General features: G+C 40.4%; 1 protein-coding gene across 3 annotated transcripts in view; it reads left to right on the top strand.

Annotated features, from left to right (window-relative positions):
• Positions 1 to 27,161, top strand: part of FAM114A1 (family with sequence similarity 114 member A1) — a 60,107-nt gene that overhangs the window by 18,728 nt on the left and 14,218 nt on the right. For 2 of the 3 annotated variants that reach the window (XM_060148348.1, XM_060148349.1), the window contains 6 exons: positions 150 to 237; positions 13,001 to 13,114; positions 13,234 to 13,340; positions 16,127 to 16,261; positions 21,029 to 21,181; positions 24,558 to 24,681. In XM_060148348.1, the coding sequence (XP_060004331.1) occupies positions 150 to 237; positions 13,001 to 13,114; positions 13,234 to 13,340; positions 16,127 to 16,261; positions 21,029 to 21,181; positions 24,558 to 24,681 (721 nt within the window). The remainder of the gene's footprint in view (positions 1 to 149; positions 238 to 13,000; positions 13,115 to 13,233; positions 13,341 to 16,126; positions 16,262 to 21,028; positions 21,182 to 24,557; positions 24,682 to 27,161) is intronic. The other variant, XM_060148350.1, reaches the window with a different exon arrangement.

Below are 27,161 nucleotides of genomic sequence, written 5' to 3'. Positions count from 1 at the left end.
TATTTTATGGCCCTTATAAACTATAAGCCAATGAGATATGGTTGTTGGTGATTTTTTTAAAATCTTCTCTTTGTTTCAAATGAATGGGTGTTTTTCCATTCAGGGATGAATGAAATTGCTGACCTTGTGGGTAATCTGGTTTTTTGCAGGCCGTGGATTCCTCTCCACGTGGAGGGGGCTGGGCAGGCTGGGGCTCCTGGGGCAAATCTCTGCTCTCATCAGCATCTGCCACAGTAGGTAAGCATTACACATTGCGTTTGAATGGATAAAGTTCAGGAGCCAAATAGGATATGACATTTTGATCATACCATGTACTGATAGAGTTTAACATTAGCTCATGACATAATAAGAGTAAATTGTTTTTAGTGTTTGCTGTTCTAAGTGCTTCCTGTATATTAATATATTTATTCTTCAAAATAACCCTATGAGGAGGCACTCTTATTTTCTCCATTTTAGAGGTAAGGAAGCTGAATCACAGAGAGGTTAAAGATTATCCAAAGTCAGGAGTGGCTGAATTGGCTTTTAACCATTATATTATATTGCATCTTAGAATATAAGATTTAGGCTTTTATAATATATCCTTAATGCTTTGTGTTTATCATCCCGCATGAACATTTTAAAATATATAAATAGCCTACTCCCTAAAAGGATTTGAGGTATCTCAATAAAAGGCATTCATCACAGGGTATTAAAATACAAATACAAAAAGAAATATGCAGGTAGGGAGGAGATATATATCAAGGATAATATAATTGAACATTGACCTTAACTCTGAGATTCTTGGCTACCAGTAGATTATCTATCTCACTGAGTGATAAAACAAGACTTAGTTTATTTAGATAAATTTATTTTCCTTGTATTAAACTTTTGAAGAAATGTCCCATATTGGCTCATATACAAAGAGAAAATATAATAGACAATGTCTTCATCAGTGAAGGTTTGTCAGAATATTCTTCATGTGACCATTTCTTATATCCACTCTTCATGAAAACTGAAGGTACAACCTAAACGTGTCTATGATAATGTAGCCGTAGCATTTCATCTTGAGGGTAGAGAGTGAAGAGCAGGACAGGGGAAGTCACAGGTAACACAGCTTGCAGATCATCTAACTCAGGTGTTCTCAAGGTATCTCTGTGGCATGAGGATCTTGTGATGGGCCATGAATTGGTCCAATTCACTGTTACTCCTAAAACCAGCAGGGCTGAGGTCTTTGACCCCACTCTAATGGACCATGGTCACAAACAGTTGAAGGGCCAGATACCTAATCTGATAGAACTTAGACTCCCTGGAAGAATGGATAGATTGCATTCTCCTAATTCCATGTCTGTCAAGTATCAGGAGAGCTCTGGCAAGAAGTAGATGGTGGTCAAATAAACGTTGCCCTCTGCATGAGAGCCTGGAAAGCAAATTTTTTTCTATTGCTAATTGAAAGGCCAGGTATGCCATGAATATTACATATGCAGATGGAAAAATTAATCAGATTAAAGTAGAAGAGCCTGTTTTGTTTTTTGAACAGGACAGAGCCTTTTCATAAGAGTGAGGACAGGAACCTGAAGGCATCCTACTTCCTAGGGAAAATGTTTGAGATTTAGTGGCTCTCAAATGCATCTTGCCTCTGGCAACACTCAGGATTGCCAGCTTTCTGAACCAAAATTAAAAATGTGCAGTCTAAAAGTTTCTGAAGTTGTGATAAGTCATGGAACAGTAAATTATATGGTCACCAAATTATACGGCTCTCCTCATGGTTTATGTCATAAAACAGTACAGTGTTTTGGGTGCTTCCAGTTATAATGGTGTCCAGAACTGCCCTGGCTTATAATGAACTTGGTGCTTCAGAAGGTTCTATTATAGACAAAGGATTTACTTTCTCGTTAAAAATTTAAATATAAGCTCCTTCCACGGTAAAGACAGCTATCAGCTGCCCTGTGGGTGTCATGTGCAGGTGTTTTTGGTACACTTACAGGTGCACTCACCTGTGACTGCTTTGCTCCTCGTAGGTCTGACTCTTTGCTATTGTTTCTTATCAGTCAGCGACTACACCTCACCATTTGACTTTGGGCTTTGCTGGACCTTTATAAAGTTTTCCATCCATCAACTGGCGGCTTACCTGTTGAATTTAGTGTGCATTATCTTTTTCAGTGTCCTGTTGTAATCTGACCTTTGCACATATACAGCCTAGTGCAGCCTTCTTCTGGTGGACTGTGCTCCAAGACCTCTAGATTTTGTTACCTGATTCAGGTATAACCAGTAGATGATGCTGGCTTTACTGCTTAAAAATCAGGCTGTGACTCCGATGGCAGGTCCCAGCCCATACTGGTAGGCACTCATCTTTTAATTTGACCTCAAGTCAGTGTCTTAATCTTCAGCCTGTGCTTGGGTTTGGGGTTACTCTTGAGGTTTCCCTAAGGCACCCCGAATAAATGTTGCGTCTTGTTAATGTTGCAACCACTTAAAACTTGTGGTGCTTCTCACCTGGCTCTGTGCAGTAACTGATCCAGAAGAACCTGGGGAGATAACTGCCTGTGGACCAGCAGGATCATTGTGCCATCACTACTGCCATTTCCCTCTTATGGTTGGTGGAGACAGGGCTCCTCTGAGATGATCTGACAGTCACACATTGCCCCATCAAATATCAGACTGAAGTTCAAGTAGAGCCTCTTGTATTCACTTCTATTGCTATGTAACGAGTTACCACACATGTGGAGGCTTAAAACAACATACAGTGATTATCTCACAGTTTCTATGGATCAGGAATTCAGGTCCAAGATAGCTGGATTCTCTGCTTAGTGACTTGCCAGGCTGAAATCAAGGTGTCAGCTAGCTGCATTGTCATCTGACATTCAGGGTCAGTTTCAAGGTTATTCAATTTGTTGGCAAAATTAGTTCCTTGCGGTTGTAGGGCTGACACCCCTGTTTTCTTGCTGGTTATTGGCCAGGGTCGCTCAACTCCTAGAGGCTGCCCTCCGATCCTTTTTCAAAGCCAGCAGAATAATTTCTCCCATGCTTCAAATCTCTCCCTTTAGGAAGGGCCCAAGTCCCTTTTAAAGCCCACCTGATTAGTTCAGGCTCATCCAGGATCTCTCTTTTGATTAACTCAAATTGAACTGATTAATGACCTTAATTACTTCTGAAAAGTCCCTTCACCTTTACTATATAATGTAACCTAATCATGGGAATGAATCCCATCATATTCACAATGCTGTCCACACTCGAAGTGGGGGGATTGGGCTTCCCTGGTGGCGCAGTGGTTGAGAGTCCGCCTGCCGATGCAGGAGACACAGGTTTGTGCCCCGGTCCGGGAGGATCCCATATGCCGCGGAGCGGCTGGGCTCGTGAGCCATGGTCGCTGAGCCTGCGCGTCTGGAGCCTGTGCTCCGCAACAGGAGAGGCCACAGCAGTGAGAGGCCCACGTACCGCAAAAAAAAAAAAAAAAAAAGTGGGGGATTGCATGTTGTATATGCCAGGGTTGAGAATCTTACGGTGATCTTTCAATTCTCCCTAACAGACCTCCCTTTTCCGTTTGAAAACCTCATCAGTTATACCACCAATGCCAGAAACTTAGTATTTTTTAAGGGCTCTGGCTACATGTTGGAATTTTTTTTTCAGGAGAAGGAAGGATTTATTATTACTTGCAGTAAGTAAGGAGAACACCAGGGATCCTTCCCAAAACACTATCTCCCTGATATATGTTGGAAGTTTGAAAAGCATTTTAATCTTGGCATTTTTCTCTTATTTGCACCCACAATGACCAAAGGGCACATGAGGGAGAGCAAAGAAAGTTTGAAATATTGATACTCATTCTAAGAATCCCTTTGGAAAAATTGGAGCTATATTTAGAGATGTAGAGACTAAATATGTTCATCACCACTGGTCATCACAACCCCAATAAATGCAATAACAAGATAGCTGAATGCCATCCCTAAGTTGTTCTCCAGGTACATTTTGGAGATTTTTGGTCAGGATGGGCTTTAACTTTACAAAGTAATAGTAGCTAAACTAATAGCAGTATATACTTGAAAACGAGATAAGTATTTTGGTGGACCTGATAGAGAACTAAAACTTGAAGCATAAGGGGAGGCTTAGGTTCCAAGGCTGGAAACAGGCAGTGGTGGTGATTGGGAATTTGACTCCCAAAACATAACAGGGATCACAAGTGTGCCACAAATGGAGAAGTGTCACAGCCAGGCTCACAGCCTGAAATAGACGGTTAGAATAGGGTTCAACCACCTGTTTACAGAAGCTTGAAAAAGTTATGGGCACCGTCCTGGGTTGTGGTCTATCTTGAGCTACTATCTTTGGATTGAGAGAGGCAAGCAAGGCAGACCTTCCATTATGTACAGGCAAATAATATCCATCCAGGGCTTTGCAGCATTAACAGTTTATTATCACAGGGTGAAAAAACTTATTGGAAAACAGAGCACGCACAGCAGCAGACAAGCTCTTGAAGGTTTATAAATTGCCTGTGGAAAGTAAAGAAAGAAAATAACCATATATTCTATTGCAATTAATTCCCACTCAGAAACCTCATGTTACCCCGGGGTAATTCCAGTTGCAGATGGAATTCTATGCAAGACAGCCTCTATAGCAAAACTCAGAGCTGTCAATTGAGCACTAGAAACAGAAACCAATACTTCTTACAGTTGTTGAAAAACTGCAGTCACAATCATTAGAACTGTTTAGAGTTGGCAGGAGAGTAACTGGAGAATGGAAAGATTTAGAAGATGATTCTGTCCTGGAAAGAACACTGTATCAGAAGTCTAAGACCTGAGACCCGGTCCCAACTGCTACTAACTTGTGATCACAAAGAATTGTCACTACCTAGCTACACTATGCACTGAACCTCTCCAGACTCAGCTCCTTACTTGGGAAAGTATGGGTGGAAGAACTTGAGAAATTCTAAGATTCCCTCCAACTTCCAGAATATGATGATTCCATAGTTTGTGGCTGTATATAGCAGGAGAAGGATATTTGTAACCACTGTGCTAAGTAGAAAAATATAGAAAATTGATTGACTTTTTGCTACACTGTATTTTTATATTTTATCTTTTGCCTCACTACTTTGACCCCCAAGGTTAAGGGAAAATGAGAAAAAGCAACCTTTCCAATGCTTATATAAAATCCAACATTTCTCAGCCAACAATTGTTTTTGGAGAGGCCATATCTCCTGCATTAGTTTCGTTGACAGCCATGCTATTATCACATTCTAAGAAGACTTGATCAGCTGCCATTCATGCCTTTGGACAAGTTCGTAAGATACAATGAAAACGGTTGTTATTTAAGATCCAGGAAGAAACCTGAGTGGGAAAGGAAAATGTAAAAAAAAAAAGAAAAAGCAATTTTGATGATAATTTCAAAGTACTGTTGTGAGAACCAGATGTGATTTCCCACAAGCACCTTAGAGACCTGACTTAATCATAGAATATATTGCTAAGTTAAGTGATGGACCAGTAATCAAAATGAAAGTCAACAATGCTGAGATATATACAAATATACCAAGGTAAAAATTCTATAGTAGAATAGATCAACTTATTTCCAGATACTACAAATGACCTACATGTTTATTTAAAATTCTAGTTTTGACAGTTTTATGAGTCTCAACACCTTGTATAAGAGTACCTGAGGAGGGGGAGGGAGCTCTGATCTGCATATTTGCCTTTTCAGAGTTACCATTGTTCTCCTTCCCCATCCTCTCCTGAGTTACACAATTTTTTCCTTCAGCACATTTTAATGAAAGTCTTCTACCAGCACTGTCAGAAATAATGACAATGTCTTTTTATCACAGAGAACGGCAAACTTGTCAGAATGATACTACAGTAAGAACTCTTAACTAGGTATTTCAGTATCAATATCACATGGGTTTATTTTTGAAGGTGGCATTGCTGATGATGTGAAAATTCTCAAGGATCATTGATACAAAAGATAATAGGATTAATGCTTGGAGTTTGTTCACAATCCTTTACAATCTATGAATAAGTTAATGAATTCCTATGTGATGGCAAGGCAAACACTATGAGTTCAGAAACTCTTCTTGTCAATTTTGAACCTAAAGAGAAGTGAGTATCTGATTACAGAGTGGGCATCAACCATCATTACGGAGAGAGAAGACTTTTCCAAAAGGAAGGTTGATTGGCTGCAGGTTCTGCTGCCCTGAAGTTGGCTTTAGTTGAGCACAGCAACACCATCGATGTGTTTTTCTAAATAACTACTTCTCACAACTATAATATCTTGAATTCATTGATAGTAGAGTCTGAAATGCAGCCAATATTTTTATTTTTATTTATTTTAACATCTTTATTGGAGTATAATTGCTTTACAATGGTGTGTTAGTTTCTGCTGTATTAACAAAGTGCATCAGCTATACATATACATATATCCCCATATCTCCTCCTTCTTGTGTCTCCCTCCCTCCCACCCTCCCTATCCCACCCCTCTAGGTGGTCACAAAGCACAGAGCTGATCTCTCTGTGCTATGCGGCTGCTTCCCACTACCTATCGGTTTTACAGCCAATATTTTTAAATGGTTCTATTTCTCAAAGATTCACCCAAAGAAGAGTAGAAATTGGCACAACCTTCAGAAGAACAATTAACACTATCTATAACATTTTAAATGTATGTGTCCTCTGTCTAGCAGTTCCACTGTTGATTCTTTGCAAAAGTTCATTAATGTATATGTTCAATATGGAATTCACTCAGCAAATACATATCTTACCAGACCCTATTCTAGGCACTTGAGGTAAAGCAGTGAGTAAACAAGATGAAGACCTTGTAGTAGAGTTTACAGACTCGTGGAAGGATGCAGACAATAAACAATACACATCCAGCAATCCCACTCCTGGTTATATACCCAGAAAAAAACCATAATTCGAAAGGATACATGCACCCCAATGTTCATTGCAGCACTATTTACAATAGCCAAGGCATGGAAGGAACCTAAATGTCTATTGACAGAGGAATAGATAAAGAAGATGTGGTATATATTTATATAATGGAATATTACTCAGCCATGAAAGAGAATGGAATAATGTCATTTGCAGCAACATGGATGGACCTAGAGATTATCATACTAAGTGAAGTAAGTCAGACAAAGACAAATATCTTATGATAGCACTCATATGTGGAATCTAATTTTTAAAAAGGCTGAAACAAATGAACTTGTTTGCAAAACAGAAACAGACTTACAGATATCAAAAACAAAGTTATGGTTACCAAAGGGGAAATGTTGGGGGGAGGGATAAATCAGGAGCTTGGAATGAACGTACACACGCTACTATATATAAAATAGATAACCAACAAGGACCTACTGTATAGCACAGGGAACTCTATTCAATATTCTGGGATAACCTATATGAGAAAAGAATCTAAAAAAGAATGATTATATGCATATTTATAACTGAATCACTTTGCTGTACACCTGAAACTAACACAACATTGTAAATCAACTATACTCCAAAAAAATTAAAATTTTTAAAAATTAAAAAATAAACAATACACATAATGAGTAGGAAGATTATAGAGAGGGTTATAAAGTGTTAAGTCTATGAAAAATATAAGGTAGTGTCAGGAGTACAGGTTAAGCTTTTAAAAAAGGTGGTGTGGGGTAGATCTTAATGAAATGGTATTTGAGCAGAGACCTGAAAGAGCTGAGGGAGTTCACCAGGCATATATGAGAAACTGGAAACAACCCAAGTATCCATCCACAGAGAATGTTAAACATGACAGAACCATTCAGTGGAATTCTGATTCTATGCAACCATTAAAAAGAATTTGGTAGATCAGTGTCCTAGGTCAGATGCCCGGGGAGAAACTGAGGCAGGGATGAGTGTCCTGGAGTTTTATTAGGAAGGACCCTCAGGAGCAAGCCTTGCAAGAACTGGGCTGCAATGCAGTTGCGTCAGAGGCCACAGCCCATCCCACAGGGAGCTTGGGGGTTGGGATGACTCTTCAGAGCTGTCCCAGGGCATAAGGCACAGGACCAGGCTTTTGTATCACCAACTTCCCCACTGACCAGTCATTACAGTACAGTCTTGAAGGAGCCAATTCCCTTTGGTGAAGGGCATTTCAAAGGGAGGCGTTTAGCTGAGAGCTAGCTGTCAGCAGGGGTGAAGGAGCACTGGACTCCCAGGCAGCACACACAGCCTCCACAACCATCTACACATGCTGAGACCTCCACTGTATATGGTGAAGCCGGGTCCAAGACACTTATATGTAGGGATGTGCTTTTCAGAACTTTTCCCTGAAAGGAATCAACAAGAAACAAATCAGACTTGTTATCCTTAGAAGGAAATGGGGTGTAGGGGGTGGGACTGGAAGGAAGGCAGGGCCCCTTTAAGTCTTTTAAGAGCCCTCTCCTTTTGGAAGTCCCCCTCATATCACAACAAATATAATAAAATGCACCCACATCCCTCATTAAATATGTAATTTGTATATAACTGTGGAATAGTTGAATTTACTTGAACTATAGTTGACCAGTTGACCAAGTATTACATTTTTGAATACATTTAAGTAAATATTATTTAATTTCTAATTTACAAATTTTCTTTTTTGTCTTTTAGAACCAATACTTCTTTTCAGGTCTTAAATCATTCCATAGGCCCCTGTAAGCTCATAGACTGTATTGACTGTTAGGTCAATAGGCGCTGTTTAGGGAGAAAGAGGCTGGCCCACCTTCTGTTGTCTATGTTTCTATACTCTGATTTTGCTAACATTATAAATTTTATTTTTACTTATTTATTTAATTTTACGTTTTTTATCACTTTAATTAAAAGTTTTATTTTGAAAAATATTCAGACCTACAGAAGAGTTGCAAAAAGGTTATAATGAACTCTCACAGTACCTTGATATAGATTAACCTAATAAATGTTTATTTTTAGAAATCAACCATATAGAGAAATGAGATTATGGGATTTTTTAAAAGTTTCTTTTCTATATATCCACCTTTTAAAAAGAAAAAGAAAGAAATGAAATGAAAAAGAAGGAAACGTTATATTAAAGATTAAAGCAATCTAAAAGGGGAGAACCCTCTGAACAAGTTAGCTGCTGCCCTCCTGGGGGGTCCTTTATCATAAGGGACCAGCAGAAAGTACCCATAAGGCTACCCAGCCATCCAGGGTGCTGTGTAGAACTACTCTTGCTCCCCTAAGTTACCACTTGGTCAGAGAGACCCTGCCACCAACAACAGATTATTTTCGTCCTCCAGAGAGAGGGGAGACCTCCCTTCAATGGGGTTTTGATCTTCTCAACAAGAAGCGAGGTTGGTAAAAAAATTTTGAGAAAAAATTAAACTGGAGGTAGAAGACAGCACCACACAGTGTCTTGGGATCCGTGCCTGCACAGCACAGGGATTATCCTAAAACATTAAGCTGTGCCAACCCAAGGCACAGCTGGGAGGGCCAGGGTTAGAGGAAGGTTTCACTGCAGGGGTGACCGGCACCTGGCTGTTTGGTCAAGGTAAGGTAACTCAAGCTAATTTTAACATAAACCAATATTTTAAAGATGAAGAAGCTCCTGATTAAGTATCTGATCTCCAAGGAGTTATAGAAATGGGACTAAAATGACGTTTAATCAACTACAAATGGCATGTAAGACTTTCTTAACATAGTGATTGAGCAAGTGAGTTTTAGAGTCAGAAATATGGGGTTCAAATCCTGCCTCGGCCACTTATTGGTTTGGGGACCTTCAGCAAGTAATTTCACATCACCAGGTCTCAGTTTTCTCAATCGTGAAATGGGCATAATAGTATCTCTTACTTCATAATGAAAAGATTAAATAAGATAATTTACTACACTGAAAATATTTAGTCCAGTGCCTGGGACATAGTAAGTGCTCAATAATGTTGACCAGTACCAAAGGTTTCACATGTTTCTTCTCAGTGACCTTATAAAACCCTGGGAGGTAGATGTTATAAACCTCCTTTCAGAGAAGACACAGCAGCAGAGACTCAGAAAGGTCACCAAGACCACATGGCTAATAACTGATGGAACCAAAATTCCTCCACAAGACTCCTGACTCCTAAGTTTAGGGTGTTTTCCACTAGAGTATGGATGATAAATTAAACACCAGCCAATCATTTAACATTTGTTTTTAAATGATACAGTATCACGGCATGTATTATCTTACTTTCTTTGCAGTACTCACCTTTTTACTGCAGTAAGTCAAAGAGTAGAGGATATTCCGTCTTTAGAACGATAGAATTTGGATGGGTTCATTTCTTGGGGATACTTAGAGTTCATGATGACATGTGAAGAAATGAATCCATGAACTCTACCCTGTAGTACTATTCATATTGGTTGTTTTTCTCTGTTATTGGTAGAACAAAATCAGTATCTCTGAGAATGAATCGCTCTCAGTCAAAAGGCAGCAGTGGCTCCATATTATTACTTCCTTGTCTGGGCACTAGATGTCACACTAAGTAAAATTTTAGAAGTTATTCTTCAAAGTAGGGTGTGGCATAGAGTCTAAACCTTAGCTGTGAAAAACCATAGCTTTATATTTCTAGTAGAATGTAGTTAAAGATGTACTTTCACTAACAAAAGAACTCAGAAAAAAAGAACTGTTAATTAGAAAATATAATTGGAGGAATCTTAAATATATGCAAATCCTTGTACATCCGTGATACCTCAATAGTGTGTGTATGTGTGTGTGTGTGTGTGTGTGTGTGTAGGTGGAGTAGCAGCCTATCGTCATGTCTGTTAAAAAGACACATTCTCCTTATTTTACACGTAAAATGGTATTTCCTTCCAGAAACAAAGCGATTTTTCTAGAGGCAGGTAATGCATACATATTCATAGTCGTTTGTGAGAAGCTGAGATGGTGAGAAGCTGTTCTTCCCCGGGAAAAGATTCAGACATGGCTCTAACCTGCGAAGGGATGGAGAAGGTGAAAGAGGAGGTAATGACAGTGAAGTTCATTAAACCCTGAATGGTCTCAGGGAAGGATATGGAATCATCTCTCTTGTACAGTTTACACAAAGAAGATATAGCAGATGCCTACCAGCCTTCTGAAACTCATTTATCCCTTGATTTTAGCTCTCAGAAATCTAAATGAGAATCATGGATGGAGATTTGGATGTACATTATTTCCTTTTTGAAAATATTTGTGCTTTTAAAGGATGTCGAGGAATATGAGCTCAGTATATAATAAAGTTAGATAATTATATCCCGTAATTTACATGTGTTACTGAAACTCCAGTGAGTTTCCATTGAAATGCTTTGAATTAATTGGAAGCTAGAGAGAATCAAGTCTTACTTTTAGCAGTTATAGTGCATCTTTTTTTAAAAGTAACTCAATAAGGCTTCCCTGGTGGTGCAGTGGTTGAGAGTCTGCCTGCTGATGCAGGGGACACGGGTTCGTGCCCCGGTCCAGGAAGATCCCACCTGCCACGGAGCGGCTAGGCTCGTGAGCCATGGCTGCTGAGCCTGCACGTCCGGAGCCTGTGCTCTGCAACGGGAGAGGCCACAACACTGAGAGGCCCGCATACCGCAAAAAAACAAAACAAAACAAACAAACAAAAAACAAAAAAAAAAGTAACTCAGTAATGAATTTGGACTGTGTCTAATGATCTACACATGAATATAGTCATATGTTTCTGTATGTAATTAATGTTGTAAACATTGTAAATATTGTTTCCTAAGTTTCAGTGTTTTCTAGATAGTGTATAATAACAGGTGATTCCCACTGGATATAATTAGTCCTCTATCAGTTTGGCAAATTTTGGTGCCGTGATTAAGTTAAGACCCCTCTGATAAGCAAGCTTACGATTGATGAAATATGACTCTTTGGGTTTGGGGTTCATCCATGTCTTTCTCTTATTCAGGAGATGGACGGTCAGTCATTTGAATGGTGCCCTCTACAACTAGATGGTTCTCTTTGGCTCTCAAATCCTGCTGTGACTTGGGCCTTTTTCCCCCAGATATTAATATTGCTGCTGCCTTGGGTTTTAACAACCTGAGGTTGCCTAGGGTCCTGAGTGAATCTTTCATTTTCTCCCCGAGCACTAAGGGGGAGGTGAGTGCTGTGACGATGGCAGCCCAGGCTGCTTCTCCAAGAATTCAAACAGCCACTTAGGACATCACTAGACTATTAGTTTTCTAAGGAGAAAAAAATGGCTCCAAAATAAAATGTAGACAAAGCTATTTCTCTGTCAAGCCAAAGTTTGTTTGTGTGTATGTGTCAGTGGTGGGGCGGGGGTAGTGGATGAGAAGGTCAGCTCTGTATTCACTAAACAGTTATTGATATTGAATGCACACTGTGCTGGGCTCCAGGGAATTATAGGGATTGTCCCGGCTCAGATAGAGTAAAATCAGTGCCCCTCATCCTGGCCGACTATTCTTACATCTTGTGTTTGGACTGTTACTGCTTAAGATAACTATCAGAGCTGTTGAGTGCCCTTTCTGGTTTTCCCACTGGCTTGCCTTTGGATCCTGACATGTCATCTCCAGACTCTGCTCTCACACATACAGACCGTACTAAAGGAATGACTGACACTTTGTTAAGGCTCAGCTGATTTCTATTCAACAAGTAGTAATTGAGTACCTACAATAGGATAGGCCTACAAGGAATCAAAAAATGAATGACACATACCTGCCTTGAGAAGCTTAGAAAAGAGGAAAGAGGGTAAGACAGGGATACCATTCACAGATAATATCTTGGGTTGGAAACCCCAGGTTGCTAGTTAGATAGTGTGAGAAGTAAGAGGGACTAATAAAGCATCTGGGAGCCCTGTACATGCACTTATTAGCTCCTCACAACAACACAGTGGAGAAATTGAGTCACAGAGAGGTGGTAACTTCTCAGAAGTCACCCATCTGGGTGATGGTGAAACTGAGCTCGAACTGGAACCCACATCTGAGGGCTCGCAAAGTCTGTGCTGTTAATCACCACGTTCTCTCACAGTCGGGATATACACCTACAGCTTACAAGAAGAGCTCTGGGAGATGAGCTATGGAACCTGCAGACCGTGGGCTTCTATTGTATCTATGAGCCATATTTTATTTCCTGACAGGTCATGGGTTGACAGCGGTCAAGGAAAAAGCAGGGGCCACCCTCCGGATTCACAGTGTGAATTCTGCCTCTTCCGAAGGGGCCCAACCTGATACTGCAAATGAAATCCCTCAAAGTGAGTGGCGCATTTATTTGGGGATTTCTTGGACTTGGGCTGCATTACACCACGTGCACAAATAGAGTTCCAAGTTCATATCAGCAAAACGAACTCTGAAAGGGTGTTTTTCTCTTTAGTAGCAGTTGCAGCCGCAGATCAGAGGCCTGCAGAAAGCCCGCCCACTTCTCCTTCATCGGGGTCTCGGGGCATGCTGTCAGCCATCACCAATGCGGTTCAGAACACAGTGAGTCCTTAGCTGCTTCCTCTGTTTTCCCTGAGGTCTGCCAGTGCCTTTTTTTTGATATTTCTATTTACTAGTGACCTAGATACATCAGAGAAAAGATGGTCTTGCTCATAACTTTGGATTATGATTTTGTTATGCTTTCTCCCATGGAGTAGGCGTGACCTTGGAACCAAAATGATAAGAACAAAATGAAATATATTTTATGTTTAAAAGAAGGGAGCTGCTTAGAAGGAACATTTTTCAGTCTGATATAACAATGTCCTTTCCAATGGCTGCAAGGACAGCCTCTGCTTGCAGGGAGAGAGGGCTCTTTCTTAGAGCTGTTTTTCTGAGATGCTCTATGTTTCTTAACCTTCAATTTGAAAAATTATAAAGTGATTCAGGTATATATATATATATATACCAGTAAAGAATCAGGAACTTTCCCCAACATGTTACTAAAGTGTTTCCAGATAACTAAGACCAACATTCTTCCTCCATCCCTACCTCCCAATTCCCACTCTCCTCTTTCCTTGAATAGCCCTAATACACATCCCTCCTTCCCAGGCCCCTTCCTTTTAAAGAAGCTTAAGAAGCTTGTTATTGACAACAAAACACTAATGAATAATGAAAAAAGGGGGATGCACCCCAACTGAGATAAGGCAGTTAGCTGGTCTTCAGGATCAGAAGGAAAAGATTTACTTTCTGCTATGTGAAACCAAATAACTAGTTTTTTAAGAAATATGGCTCACATCCAATTTATTCATTCATTCATTAAAAAAAAAGGTAATTAGCTTTCATTATATCCCAAGAGCTATGCTAGATGCTGGGCATAAGCTGAAAGAGGGCATAACATCCTGGAAGGTGGAGGCAACTTAACAGTTATCAAATGCAATGCTGTATGGGAAGAAGAGGGGGCTGTGGACACACATATGGGGGTGTCTTAGCCAGACTTCAGGTCAGGGTATGCCAGAAATAGGAAATAACTGTTCCTTTCCTTGATACTTGAGGTCCTCTAGACTAAGCAGGGAGAAGGGGGGTCAGCAAGTATGTTTTAGGAGTCGGATAGCAGTACAAGTCCAGTATGCCCACGGCAGGTGTGCGGGGAGCGTTGTAGGGCTGGGGATGGGACAGAGCGCTTTCATTACCTCTGGCGTAAGAAGTGAATTCATGGGGACTTCCCTGGTGGTCTAGTGGCTTAAGACTGCACGCTCCCAATGCAAGGGAAGAGAGTTTGATCCCTGGTCAGGGAACTAAATCCCACACGCCTCATGCTACAAAGGCACGGCCAAAAAAAAAAAAAGAAAAGAAAAAAAAAAGGAAGTAAATCCATGGTCTCCCTGAGCTACGAGGCAGGGCCCTCTGAGTTTGTTCTCAGCATCCTCACATTCCTTTCTGTGTGCTCTCCAACCTTCCAGTTCTCCCTTTTCCCAAGCTCCAGACACTCCCCCACCAAGTCTGCCCTTGCTCAAAGTCCCTTCATCCTTCCTTCTCCCATCTTATTCTCTACTGAAGTAATCCCTCACAGGATGTTAGGAGAAAGTAAATCAAATTATGCAAAAGTGTGAATTGCTGATATCCCCTAGTCCTCCCAAAATATGTGCATTTAAAAATCTGTTTTGGGGCTTCCCTGGTGGCGCAGTGGTTGAGAGTCCGCCTGCCGATGTGGGGGACGCGGGTTCGTGCCCCGGTCCGGGAAGATCCCACATGCCGCGGAGCGGCTGGGCCCGTGAGCCATGGCCACTGAGCCTGCGCGTCCGGAGCCTGTGCTCCGCAACGGGAGAGGCCACAACAGTGAGAGGCCCGCGAACTGCCAAAAAAAAAAAATAATAATAATCTGTTTTGTAGTGTGATTATTGATTGGCTCCCAAATCGGAAAACAGTCTAAATGTTCAAGATGGAGATGACTAATAAAGCATATTAATCAGTGAAATCAAATATTGCTGTTGAAGTGATAATTATGAAAATGGATAATGCATATAAAGAATAATGTAATAATAAATATAACCTATGCAAACTCATGTAAGGTGAGAAAAAAACACAGATATATGCATATTGTAATTGTAGTTGTATAGTTGGGGTATAGGCAAAGAAGATGTTGCAAATAAATGTGAGCAGTTCTGTTTATATGTTTATGTTATGTGTATGTGTATGTAAGTTTATGTGAGTAAATCTTGGTTGATTTACTCTTTTTTTTTAAAAGAGAAACAGTGACTGGCAAAGGAATTTGCAGTGGTTAACTACATAATAGAACAATTTCTAAAGCCAGAAGCACATGGAATCAACCTGTCTTATTTCATGAAAATACTAATTATAGGCGGTTATTGCTACTTTCTGAAAGTATGCACGAGCCACTGAAACAGCCTGAGGGTCCTACACTCTAGGGCCCTATATTAAAGAATTCCCTAAACTGGCAAGAGTATTTGACATTTTTATAGACTGCTCCAAATGATTCTGCTACTTGGGTTAAAATGTTTTCAAACAAAAACAGCAGTTGGGTCACCTATTAATTTTTTGTCCTAGGAACATATCTATTCATACACACAGCCAATAAAATTAATCCCTAATGTGCTTTGGTTTTCTTAAGCATCCTTATTTAATAGCATTGCATGTCCTACAAAGTTATATGACATACGCTCTTCCACGGAAAAGAAAATAGGATTAAATGGATGATAAATCTCCTGATGAGAAAAAACTGTGACTTTATATTGCTTTCATATTTGAATATAGTGCGGTCTAGGAGGCGCTGACTGCCTCAGAACAGCAAAACATGAAAACCTAATCTCATGCAATTATCTCATTGGCAGGGTAAAAGCGTCTTAACAGGTGGTCTTGATGCTCTGGAATTCATTGGCAAGAAGACTATGAATGTCCTTGCAGAAAGTGACCCAGGTTTTAAGCGGACCAAGACACTCATGGAGAGAACCGTTTCCTTATCTCAGGTGGGATTATGTACTTTTGTGATTTGTTCTTTCAGTCAATAAAGTGAATACATTTTTATTTACCTTTTTTAATAGATGTTTTAAAGCACATGTCAAATTCAAATGACACAAAGTATCAGGGAGTGAAAATTGAGTTTCTAATACACCCCTTTCCCCAGCCACACATCATGGGAGACAACCATTGTTAACGACTTCTTATGGATTCTATCAGAGACATTATACAGACAGATTTAGATATAGATATAGATATGGATATAGATATGACTATACAAATAGATGTAGCTAAACATATACATATATATACATGTGCACATATATACATACAAACTTTTTCAACCAAATGTTAGCATACTAACCGTGCTCCTTTGTACCTTGCTTTATTAAGTACAAATTATACTTAATAATTTCTTGAGGATGATTCCATTGATGCCATTTGTCTTAGTCCATTCGGGCTGCTATAACAGAATACTGCAGACTGGGGGGCTTATAAACAACAAACAGTTATTTCTCAAAGTTCTGGAGTCTGGGAAGTTCAAGATCAGAATAGCAGCAGATTCAGTGTCTGGTAAGGCCTGCTTTCTGATTCATAGACAGACGTTTTCACAGAGTTTCTTCGCATGGTAGAAGAAGGCAAAGGAGCTCTCTGGGTCTCTTTTATAAGGACATGAATCCTGTTCGTAAGGGTTCCACCCTCATGACTGAATCGCCTCCCAAAGACCCCACCTCCAAATATCATCACACTGGGGATTATGTGTCAACATAAGAATTTTGGGGAGACAGAAACATTCAGTCTATATTACGATTATATTCCAGCTCTGCCACGTTCTAGCTACATGACCTTGAGCAGACGACTTAACCCTTCTGTGCCTCAGATTACTCATCTGTACACTGGGAACATCAATACCTACTGATAGGTTTGTTGTGAGGATGAAATGAGTTAGAATAGAACCTGACTCATAGTTAGCACCCAAGAATGTTAATTGTGGTCATTGTCTTTTTTATGTATCAAGATGATAGGTAGAAATGGTATCTCATTGGAATTTTAATTTATATTTCTCTTACTATGTGCAAGGTTAGACTTCTCCTCTCATACTTCCAGCTCTAAAGTGTTCCTCCTTGAGAAATATGGTTTGAAGAATTTAATCTATGTTTTGCTTACTTACAGTATTCAGTAAAATTAAAAATAATGTTTATCTTATTTTCCAAATACAAAACTCTAATACTGAACTTGCTCTTTCAGTTGACACATGACCAGCTCAGACCCCATAGTGTCAATCATGCCCCTTTTTCCCTTCCCCCTTAAGAGTCTGATACACCAGGTCTCTCTATGTCTTATCAAAATCAGGAGCAGCAGATGCAGGATCTTACAAATTTCACAGGCAGGACAAACACATCTTCCCATGGCTCAGTGCTGGGAAGCCACGAAAGAGCTATCACTGGCAACAGGTGAGTGGCAGCTCCTGAAAAGTTTGATTTTTAGGTTATTTCTTCTTGGCTCTTCCAGAATAACCCACGTACAACCACTGTGATATTACAGCCCAGGTAGGGACTTGGCAGGATCAGCTAGACCATCACCCTCCTGATCCTTAAAGAAGAAAATAGATTTTGTATTAATCAGGACATTAACACTAGATGTTGTACAAATACAAAACAAAACCAAAAATAATAATAATAACCCAAGTATCAATGTGGCTTAAAATGAAGACGTTTTATCTTTCATTCCTATAGCGTTAGCGTTCGTGGGCAGCCCACGTCTTGTGGCTCCACCATCTTAAAATCCTTGACTTCCAGCCTCATAGAAAGGGGAGAAAAATATGTGGGGGCCACTGCCCACTTCAGCTTCCTTCCGAACAGTAATTTTTCATTCGGTCATTCACTCCACAGTGCATTTTGAATGTCCGCTATGTGCTAGGCACTGTTCTAAGCACCTGAGATACATCAGTGGTCAAAATGAGTAAATATCCCTGCATTATGGAGATTTGCTCTAGTGAGGAGGGACAAACAAACAATAAACAGTATCTCATATTTTAGAAGATGATGAGTGCTGTCAAAAAAATAGAAAAAGTAGAGCAGAAAGAGGGTAATCAGGAATATGGGAGTGAGGGGCAGGTTAAGTATTAAGTCAGATTGTGAGGGAGAACTTCATGAAGATAGATGAATGACGTTTGAGCAAATACTTGAAGGAGATGAAGACTTGACTATGCAGAATCTGGGTGAGGCGCATTTCAAGCAGAAAGAGCAGCTTGTGCAAAGGCCCTGAGGCAGGAGTGTCTGGTATGAACAAGGAAGAGTAAGGATGCTGTGTGGTGGGAGAGGAGTGAGCCAGGATGAGAGTTGCTGAAGATGAGGCCAGTGTGGTCATGGGGAGCAGGTGATGGAAGATTGTGGAGGGCGTTTGTAAGAACCTTTGACTTCACTATTAGTGAAAAAGGGAGACCATTGCAACGTTTTGGAGTGACAAGATCTGATTTTAAAAGTATCACTCTAGTTATGGTGTTGAAAACAGACTAGGTTGGGGGGAGGGTGAAGGGCAGGGAGGCCAGTTAGAGTGTGTATCAGCCTACATCCTCCCAGAAGCAGATGCCAAGGTAAGTTTAAACGTGCAAGGATTTTATTGGTAGAAATGACAATGTGAGAGAAAATTGTGGGAGTTGGGGGAGAGCCATAAGACCACAATGCAAGTCTGATCCCAGTGGAGGGGAACAAGAAAGGAGACTGGGTGCAATCTTCCTAGACTGCTGTGCAGTCTAAGGAAGGTTTGGCAAAGCCATGGGAGAGTCCTTCAGCCAAAGTCCACTGACAGGAGTTTCCGTCTCTCAGGAGAAGGTCTGCCCTAACATCCCTGCTGCACCAGTGATTGGCAGGGGGAGGTGGTAAGAGGCATGACCTCAGTGAAAATGAAGAGTGGGTTTCAAAGCGCACCCTCGGGGCTCTTGGTCATTTATGCTCCCCTCTCACAGCCTCCTCAGGAGGCATTTGCACGTATCTAAACAAAGGATAATGGTGGCTCAGAGCAGTGTGAAGCCATGAAGGTGGTGATGAAGGCTGGTTCTGGGTGTAGTTTGAAGGTCAATCCAGAGTTCCTGGTGGACTGAGTATGGAGTATGACATAAAAGGAAGAGGCACGGATGATTCCAGGGTTTTTGCCTGAGCAGCTACAAGGATGAAGCTGCCATCAACTGAGAGAGGGACATCTGTTACGTTTTTCCTAATCCACACTAAATAACTCTAGACATCAGAAATGTTCATGCATGCCCTCCCTAAGTTTCTCATGCATTCTATCTTACTCTTTGAATAACGTGGGGACAGGGTGATTCTCAGATCCCACTGGTGTAAGTTTCCAAAGCTGCCCTTCTGTCCCAAAGTCTTCCACGCCAGAATCACTCACTGCTATTTAAACCAATCTCCTTTTCTTCTCCGGAAGGAATGTAGCAGCAGCACCCCGAAAGCCAGTTAATTCTTCTTTAGGCCACTTTAATTTCACTCTTCATTTCTTGGGTGAATCCACATCGTTCCAAAGTGACAATTTCCCTTTACCTTTTATTGCATCCCTTTTTCCCTCTAACCTGAATCAGAATTTAGAGATGGAAGTTGGTGTAGGAAAGGAAGCAATTTCAGTGTCACTTTGTTACTTTATTTCACCACCACCAAGCCAGTGAGATCCGTGGGAGTAGCTGGGTTTTATTGTAAATGTTAACAATTCCCAGGGATGATTTGATGGGGCTGTTTTGAAAACTTTCAGATCTTATACTTATTTAGTCTTAAAGACAGGCAGGAGGGAGAATTCTGTCTGCAGCCTGGTGGGTTTGGGGTTAACAACCTCAAGAACCAAAAAGGAGAATGAAGCTGATTGTTTATTGACACATAATAAAAACCAAAATCTATTCTTTCATGATCTTCCCCTTGTGACCTTGTGGTGGCCAGTGCATTTATAGTGCTCTTCACAGATATTAAAGAGCCCTATAAACTAAATGCCACAGTCACCTTGATGAGGAATCGAATAAAAGATGCTTAGAATTGAAGAAAACAAAGGCAGGAAATTAAGAGTAACTGGTGGACTTGCGTTTATTTTACTGTCTTATTATTTAATCAGCAGAAAAATAACTGGAGAAAAATGATCAACCTGGAGAGGAACTCGGTTCACAGTATTTCTAGAAACCAATCTTATCAAAGAACTGATAAGCTAACATTCTTATTTATATTAATATTAAGTATCTGGTGAGGAATACACTATGAGTTTATATTTTATTAATCATTTTCATCAAAGATGTTTAATAACCACACACACAAAATTTTTAAATAACTCAAATAAAATCAGACCAGCTTATTTTTGCTTTGAAGTCTGCCTAGGTGCACAGGTTGCAATTAATCCTGGCACAATAGATTCAACTTTCCCAGTGTGAATAAAATTTGCTCGTTATAGAAAATCTGGACATTTTAAAAATAAGATTAATCACACACATGGAAAATACTTCAGTAGAAACCACTGTTCAGCTTTTGTTTTGCTTCTTTTCAATCCTCTTCCTGGGTGTAGAATTTTTGCTTTGTTTTGCTGTGTACATATGAACATGAAAAGTTCAAAGTGGAATATTATGTAAAAACTTGTGAGTAAGATCAATGCAAAAAGTCATTTTTTTAGAAATTCCACAGTGACTAAAACCTACCCTTCACAAGTACCAAGTCAGTGCTCATCTCCCCCAACATCTTCCGCAGGAAATGCGGCTTTTAAGCGTACACCTAATGTACAAACACTGTGTATTTGTGCAGATGTTGCGGGAAGCCAAGGAGAAGGAGAAGCAGAGGTTGGCACAGCAGCTCACGGCCGAGAGGACCGCACACTACGGGATGCTGTTTGATGAGTATCAGGGTTTGTCACACCTGGAAGCCCTGGAAATTCTGTCCAATGAAAGCGAAAGCAAGGTATGTCTGTCCTGGTCATTTGAAGTAGTATGCTCATGAATACGTCTTTTTTTTTTTTTAAATGTTAAAAAAAAATTATTAAAAACACACACACACACACATGCACACACACAAACAGGGTCCCTGTACTCATCTCCCACATTTGGGGTCTGAGGACTGTCTACTACATTAGAAGCACCTGGAGTGAATACGTCTTCTTAAACACGAAAGAAAGCCTCCTTTCTAGAGCCTCATTACTGTGCTGAGGTCACAGATACTGTCCAGCCTGATGACCCCCCTCAGGCTCCATATTATTTTCTCTCTATCCTGTGCCTGGCTGTTCCCCCTCACCAGCCCCAGGAGGGCCAGCATGATAGGAGTCATCACCACCCCCAACTCACGGCCCAAAAGGCCTTGCAAACCCTGGCTGTCAGCACCTGGCCTGTGCCTCCATTTGATGATGTAGTACCCAGATCAGAGGTGCCCTGCCAGGCCATGTCTTCATTCCTACCCAGCGGAGACAAAGCAGCTGGTATTTCTCCCAGACTGCAGGGTTCTAATATATTTAGTTTCATGGGTGATATAGTTATTTATTCACCCATGTGTTAGAATGCCTGGGCCACAAAGGGCAGGATTACCTTACTGGGCGTTAAAGCTCTATTTAGTGATGCTCCTGAACAGAGCTCTGGGAAATTACCTAACAGCCCTGCACATTCACACTGTCTGATCCCAAGAAAACAAACATGAATAGTGGAAGTCAGCAGGGTTGTTGGTGATTTCTTTTTTTTTAAAAGGATGTGTGTGTGTGTGTGTGTGTGTGTGTGTGTGTGTGTGTCCGTCCCCAAATGTGTGTGTTTTTATTTAACAAACACTTATATGTCATTTATATAATCACTAATCTAAGCACTTTAAAACTATTGACTCATTTAATTGTATATACTGCTCTTTTTGTGAGTCAGGCTTACTGTAGTCTGGGGTGTTTTTGCAGTGAAGGCCACAGGGCAGTACCCTCTGGACTTCCTGGGAGGGGCCATGGGCCATCCCAGTGACATTTACTTGGGGGAGAGGCAGGTCCTCAGACAGGAGGCTGAACTTGGAATTAAGCCTTAGAAGCGAACAGTGATTTTTGACTCTCTGTTGGCCTTGTCTTCTTACATTTGGACTTTGGGGGGTTGAGACATTCTTGAAGCCCACCTAGTCAGGGAAAGAGGACCTCTGCCATATAACAGGTAACGAAGAACCAAACAGGATGGACACACACACACATACAAGATTACAGAATTACAAGTTACTCTGTGTTTATTTCCTTTTTCGTTATCCATCAGCCATCACTGACAGTCTTGTGGTTAAACTGTTAACGGATCATTTTTTTAAAGCAAAATCATGACTCATGCAGATACCAAGTGAACACAAATCAAAGAATTTACTTACCTCATTAATTAAATGAAAGAACCAGACAGATGTTATAACCGGTTCGAAGGAAAAGCCAAAGAAGCACAAATTCATATGAAATAAAGCAATTTTGAAATGAACGTACAAATGGACACAAACCTGGTTTTTCCATAGAAGGAGAGGTTGTCTCTCCACTGGGCAAAATTCGTTATTGTTTTGCACTGCTATCAGCTATCTACATTTTACGGAGTTATAAAATTACTCCCATGGAATCAGAATCCAATAATCTGGTAAAGTGTGATCTGGAAAATGTAGTTTTCCACTAAAAAACAAACTTTTCCCTACAAAAGCAGGGTTTGGGGTCAGACATTATGTGATCAAATGCCACTCAGTAGCTGTATGGTTTTGGACCTGTCTTACCTCAATCTCCTTACCGATGAAATGGGAATGATAACCAACTTCGTAAAATTATTAAAAGAATTAAATGAGATGATCCATGTGAAGCTAGTTGCAGCATGCCTAATACATAATAAGTAGTCAATAAACGTTAGCTGCCATTTTTACATACACGTGTAGATGCGTATATAATGTTGATGACATTTTATTTTTATCTGCATTCTTATATATACATGTTATTATTGTTGAAAACATTACAGGGGAGCATGGCCCCTTGAATCTATCACGGTGGTAGAGATACATTCCACTCTGGCTGGTTCCAATGCAGGTCTAGCTGTAAAACAGCCCCAGGCCTCTAGAAAAGAGCCCCAAAGGACTGATGTTGCCAGGAAGGCAGTTTGGTCCCTGGAGGGGGGCGTTTCCCTCTGTTGGCATACTGCTCCCACAAGCTCTGCTTTCTTTCCCCAGCCTGGAGATTTTCGTAGTTTTCATAGTGAGAAATGCAGAACTTTTTCTTGGCTTAGTAATAATAGTTACTGGGTGTTATAATAAATAGTTCTAAAAATATATGGGTCAAAAACAGTAAGAGTTCTCCTCACTCCTGTGACAGCCCAAGATATGAGTGTCTGGTCAGCAGGCAGCTTGCCAGCATTTAGGGATCCAGAAGCCAGGCTCTGTCCATCTTATGGCTCCACTAGTCCCATCCTAATAGTCACAGGCTCCTGGCAAGAATACAAATGGAGACCCTACTGCGGTTGTCAGATTTAGCAAATAAAAATACTGGATGACTAATAAAATTTTAACTTTAGATAAACAATGAATACTTTCTTAGTATAAATATGTCCTGTGCAATATTTGAGATACACACTTATACCAAGAAAACGCTCATTGTTTATCTGGAATTCAAATTCAGTCAGACATCCTATATTTTATCTGGCAACCCTGCACATACCAACTATTTCAAAGTTAAAGAGTTTTGGAAACAAACTGTTAAAGAAAACATATTCTGTCATCCTTCCTTGACAAATGTACTTTCATAATGGCCTGGAAGGCCAGGTTTCCACTTAGAATTCTCAGACTCCTCAAATTTTCATATCACCCTCCTGCCTGCTCTCTTCCCTTTATCTCCAGCTGTCTGTACAAACTTGCAAAAGTAGTAAATAAGCGATAGAGATCTAATGTGTAGTATGAGGCATACGGACAACAGTATTGTACTATAATCATCAAACTGGCTAAGAGACTACAATTTTAATTGTCTCAACCACTAAAAAGAAAGTATAATTATGTAATGTGATAGAGGTGCTAAATATCGCTACAGTGGCAATCATATTACAATATACACATGTATCAAATTAACATGTTATACACCTTAAATTTACACAATGTTATCTGTCAAATATATTCACTTAAAAACATGGGAAAACTGAAGCCCAAGGAGCTTATGTAACTTACCCAAAGTTGCACAGTTACTAGGCAGTTAAATCCAACATTCAACCCAGTGTTACCTCCCACACCATGAATCACCTGGGAGAACTGGGCACAGCTGTATGTAAACATCATTAATGAGAAGAAAAGATGACAGTTATGCTGACCTATTTCTTTTTTTCAGGTTCAGTCATTTTTAGCATCACTTGATGGAGAGAAGCTGGAAGTCTTAAAAAATGACCTAATTTCCATTAAAGACATCTTTGCAGCCAAAGAATTAGAGAATGAAGAGAATCAAGAAGTGCAAGGTAAAGGAAAGTAACCAGTTAAATAGCAAGACAAACGATTGGTGCCGTCCTTAGAAACTGCTGTTAATAAGCATAGCCCTTTGAACAGGAGAGAATTACTTAATTCAGGTGCTTCTCCTGCTCACTTCCAAATTCTCTGTGCATCTGCTCTTTTTACAGGAGCTGGTCACATTGACCTATAGTCCTCCTGTCCTTTGGGTGGGAACTGCTGAGTGAGGCACCTTTATTTCTCTGGTGTCCCTGTCATGTCACAGGCACACAGCAAATGCATCTGGTCAAGTGAACAAAGAGCACAGTGCACTCAACAGGGCCCTGATGACTAGAGTTTATGCTCCAGTGTCTGATTTTTTACCTGCACGTGGAAGTTGTTGAATGTGGTTGATCTTGATGGTGGGCAGGTCTTTCAATGGATTTCTTTTCATATTTTTCTTCTTCCTTTTAATTTCTGTGTGTAGGAGTTAGGGTGTATTTGTAAGTGGCCTACACGTCACCCCAAAAATACAAAGGCACAGGGTGCATCAAGGCGTGATTTGTCAGGTTTGATTGATTTAGTCAATCACTAAAGTGAGCCAGGTACACGCTCTTCCAGCCAGACGATGACATGACCCCAAGGAGACTAGAACCTATTTTGTGAGAAGCAAGGCTTCCTTGAGAGAGGAAAAGAGGTTCCCAAAGTTGGACGTGCTTAATGATTAAGTTGTCCATTTAGGAGCAGAATATAGTAAAGCATTTGTTGTGTACATGGAGAGTGATTGATGTCATCACCAAGCACTAGACATTTGTTTCACGTAGGTTACGCTGAAAACTTAAGCAACCTTGGACACACAAGGCTGGCTTCTCCTGGGATCATCTGAAGGGTCTTATTTGCAACATTTTCACTACTTACTTGCTATTTGTCCTTGAACAAGTTATATAACCTTTCTGAAATTCAGTATCTTACCTGTAAAATGGAGACAGTGATACCTATTCCTAAGGGCTATTGTAAGGATCAAATTAGATAATATATGCAAAAACATATTACAGAGCCTGGCACACAGAGCTGCTCGAAGTGTTAGCTGTTATTATTATTAAAAGTGCTAACACAATTCCAGGAAAATAGTAAAGATGCAATAAGTTACAACTTTTATTTACGATTGTACTTGTGATAGTGTACATGCATAGCATGTACATCACTCTCTGGAAGCATTTTGTGCCCAGACGTGTTACATATCTTTAATCAAAGCTCAAACACAAGAGCTCAAATGCTTCAGCCTAGATGCTCGGGGCAAAATTATTCTAAGCATTTGCAAACTGTCTTTTAAATACTATCTCCCGCTTTAGCCCCGCATGCGGACCTCGTGTGCCTTCAGTTTAATGAGATATGCTCACTGCATCAAAATAGAAGAATCAATTACACTGAAGCATAGGAAAAGGTCAATATCAAAGAGACAGATGGAGAACAATGGTTTTGAGCATTTGTGTGTTTCTACAAAGTCACAAAGGATGACAATCTTGTCTTTGCTTTAATAATGAAGAAACTAAGATACTAGCTGTCAAAGGTCATGCAGCTAGTATTCTGAACCCAAGATGAGCTAATGTAGATGCCTCTTTTCCAGAGTAACAATCACCAAAAAGATGCAGGCTATTTTTCTTCAGTTTATGATGCCTGAGGTAGACCTTTGCCTTACTGGGGGTGTCATTCAGAACGGATAAAAACAGGATCCCAAATTCTCCCTAACATCAAAGAAATATTGTTTCCAGTGTAAGTGAATGCAGTATGGCATCCCCAACTAGTGCAATTTCTTGGAGAGAAAACTTGATTCAATACTGTTAAATAGAAAATGTTACTACATGTGTTATGTTCCAGTGTTAATATAGAGCTTCAGTAAATGGAGATTTTTTAATATGACCAAAAAAAAAAAATTGAAGTCCTGAACAGCATGCTTAAGAAATGGTAGATTGGGCTTCCCTGGTGGCACAGTGGTTGAGAGTCCGCCTGCCGATGCAGGGGACACGGGTTCGTGCCCCGGTCCGGGAAGATCCCACATGCTGCGGAGCGGCTGGGCCTGTGAGCCATGGCCGCTGAGCCTGCGCATCCGGAGCCTGTGCTCCGCAACGGGAGAGGACACAACAGTGAGAGGCCCGCGTACCACAAAAAAAAAAAAAAAAAAGAAATGGTAGATTAATCTCTCTTTAAGTGATGGAACCCTGTTACCTCCCATAATATGTCCATTTTCCTAAAGGGCAGCTCCAGATTATCAAAACACAATTACTTTTAATTAACTTAATTTAATAAATAAATGTCATTTAGACACCTAAGGAAGAATAGGAGAGAAGAATAGCAGGGTTGTCATTAAATCAATCCAATATGATGGAGTGTTACAACTCCAGAAAGGTGAGGGATTAACTAAAAGCTCTCGAGAGCAATCTCATTAGTGAGGGAGAGCAGACAATCCAGGAGCAAAATTCTGGGAGAAACCACAGCATTCTCATCATATTTT

This window comes from Lagenorhynchus albirostris, chromosome 4, assembly GCF_949774975.1.
Source record: "Lagenorhynchus albirostris chromosome 4, mLagAlb1.1, whole genome shotgun sequence".
Lineage (NCBI taxonomy): Eukaryota > Metazoa > Chordata > Mammalia > Artiodactyla > Delphinidae > Lagenorhynchus > Lagenorhynchus albirostris.
This window is presented reverse-complemented; position numbering and strand designations above follow the sequence as displayed.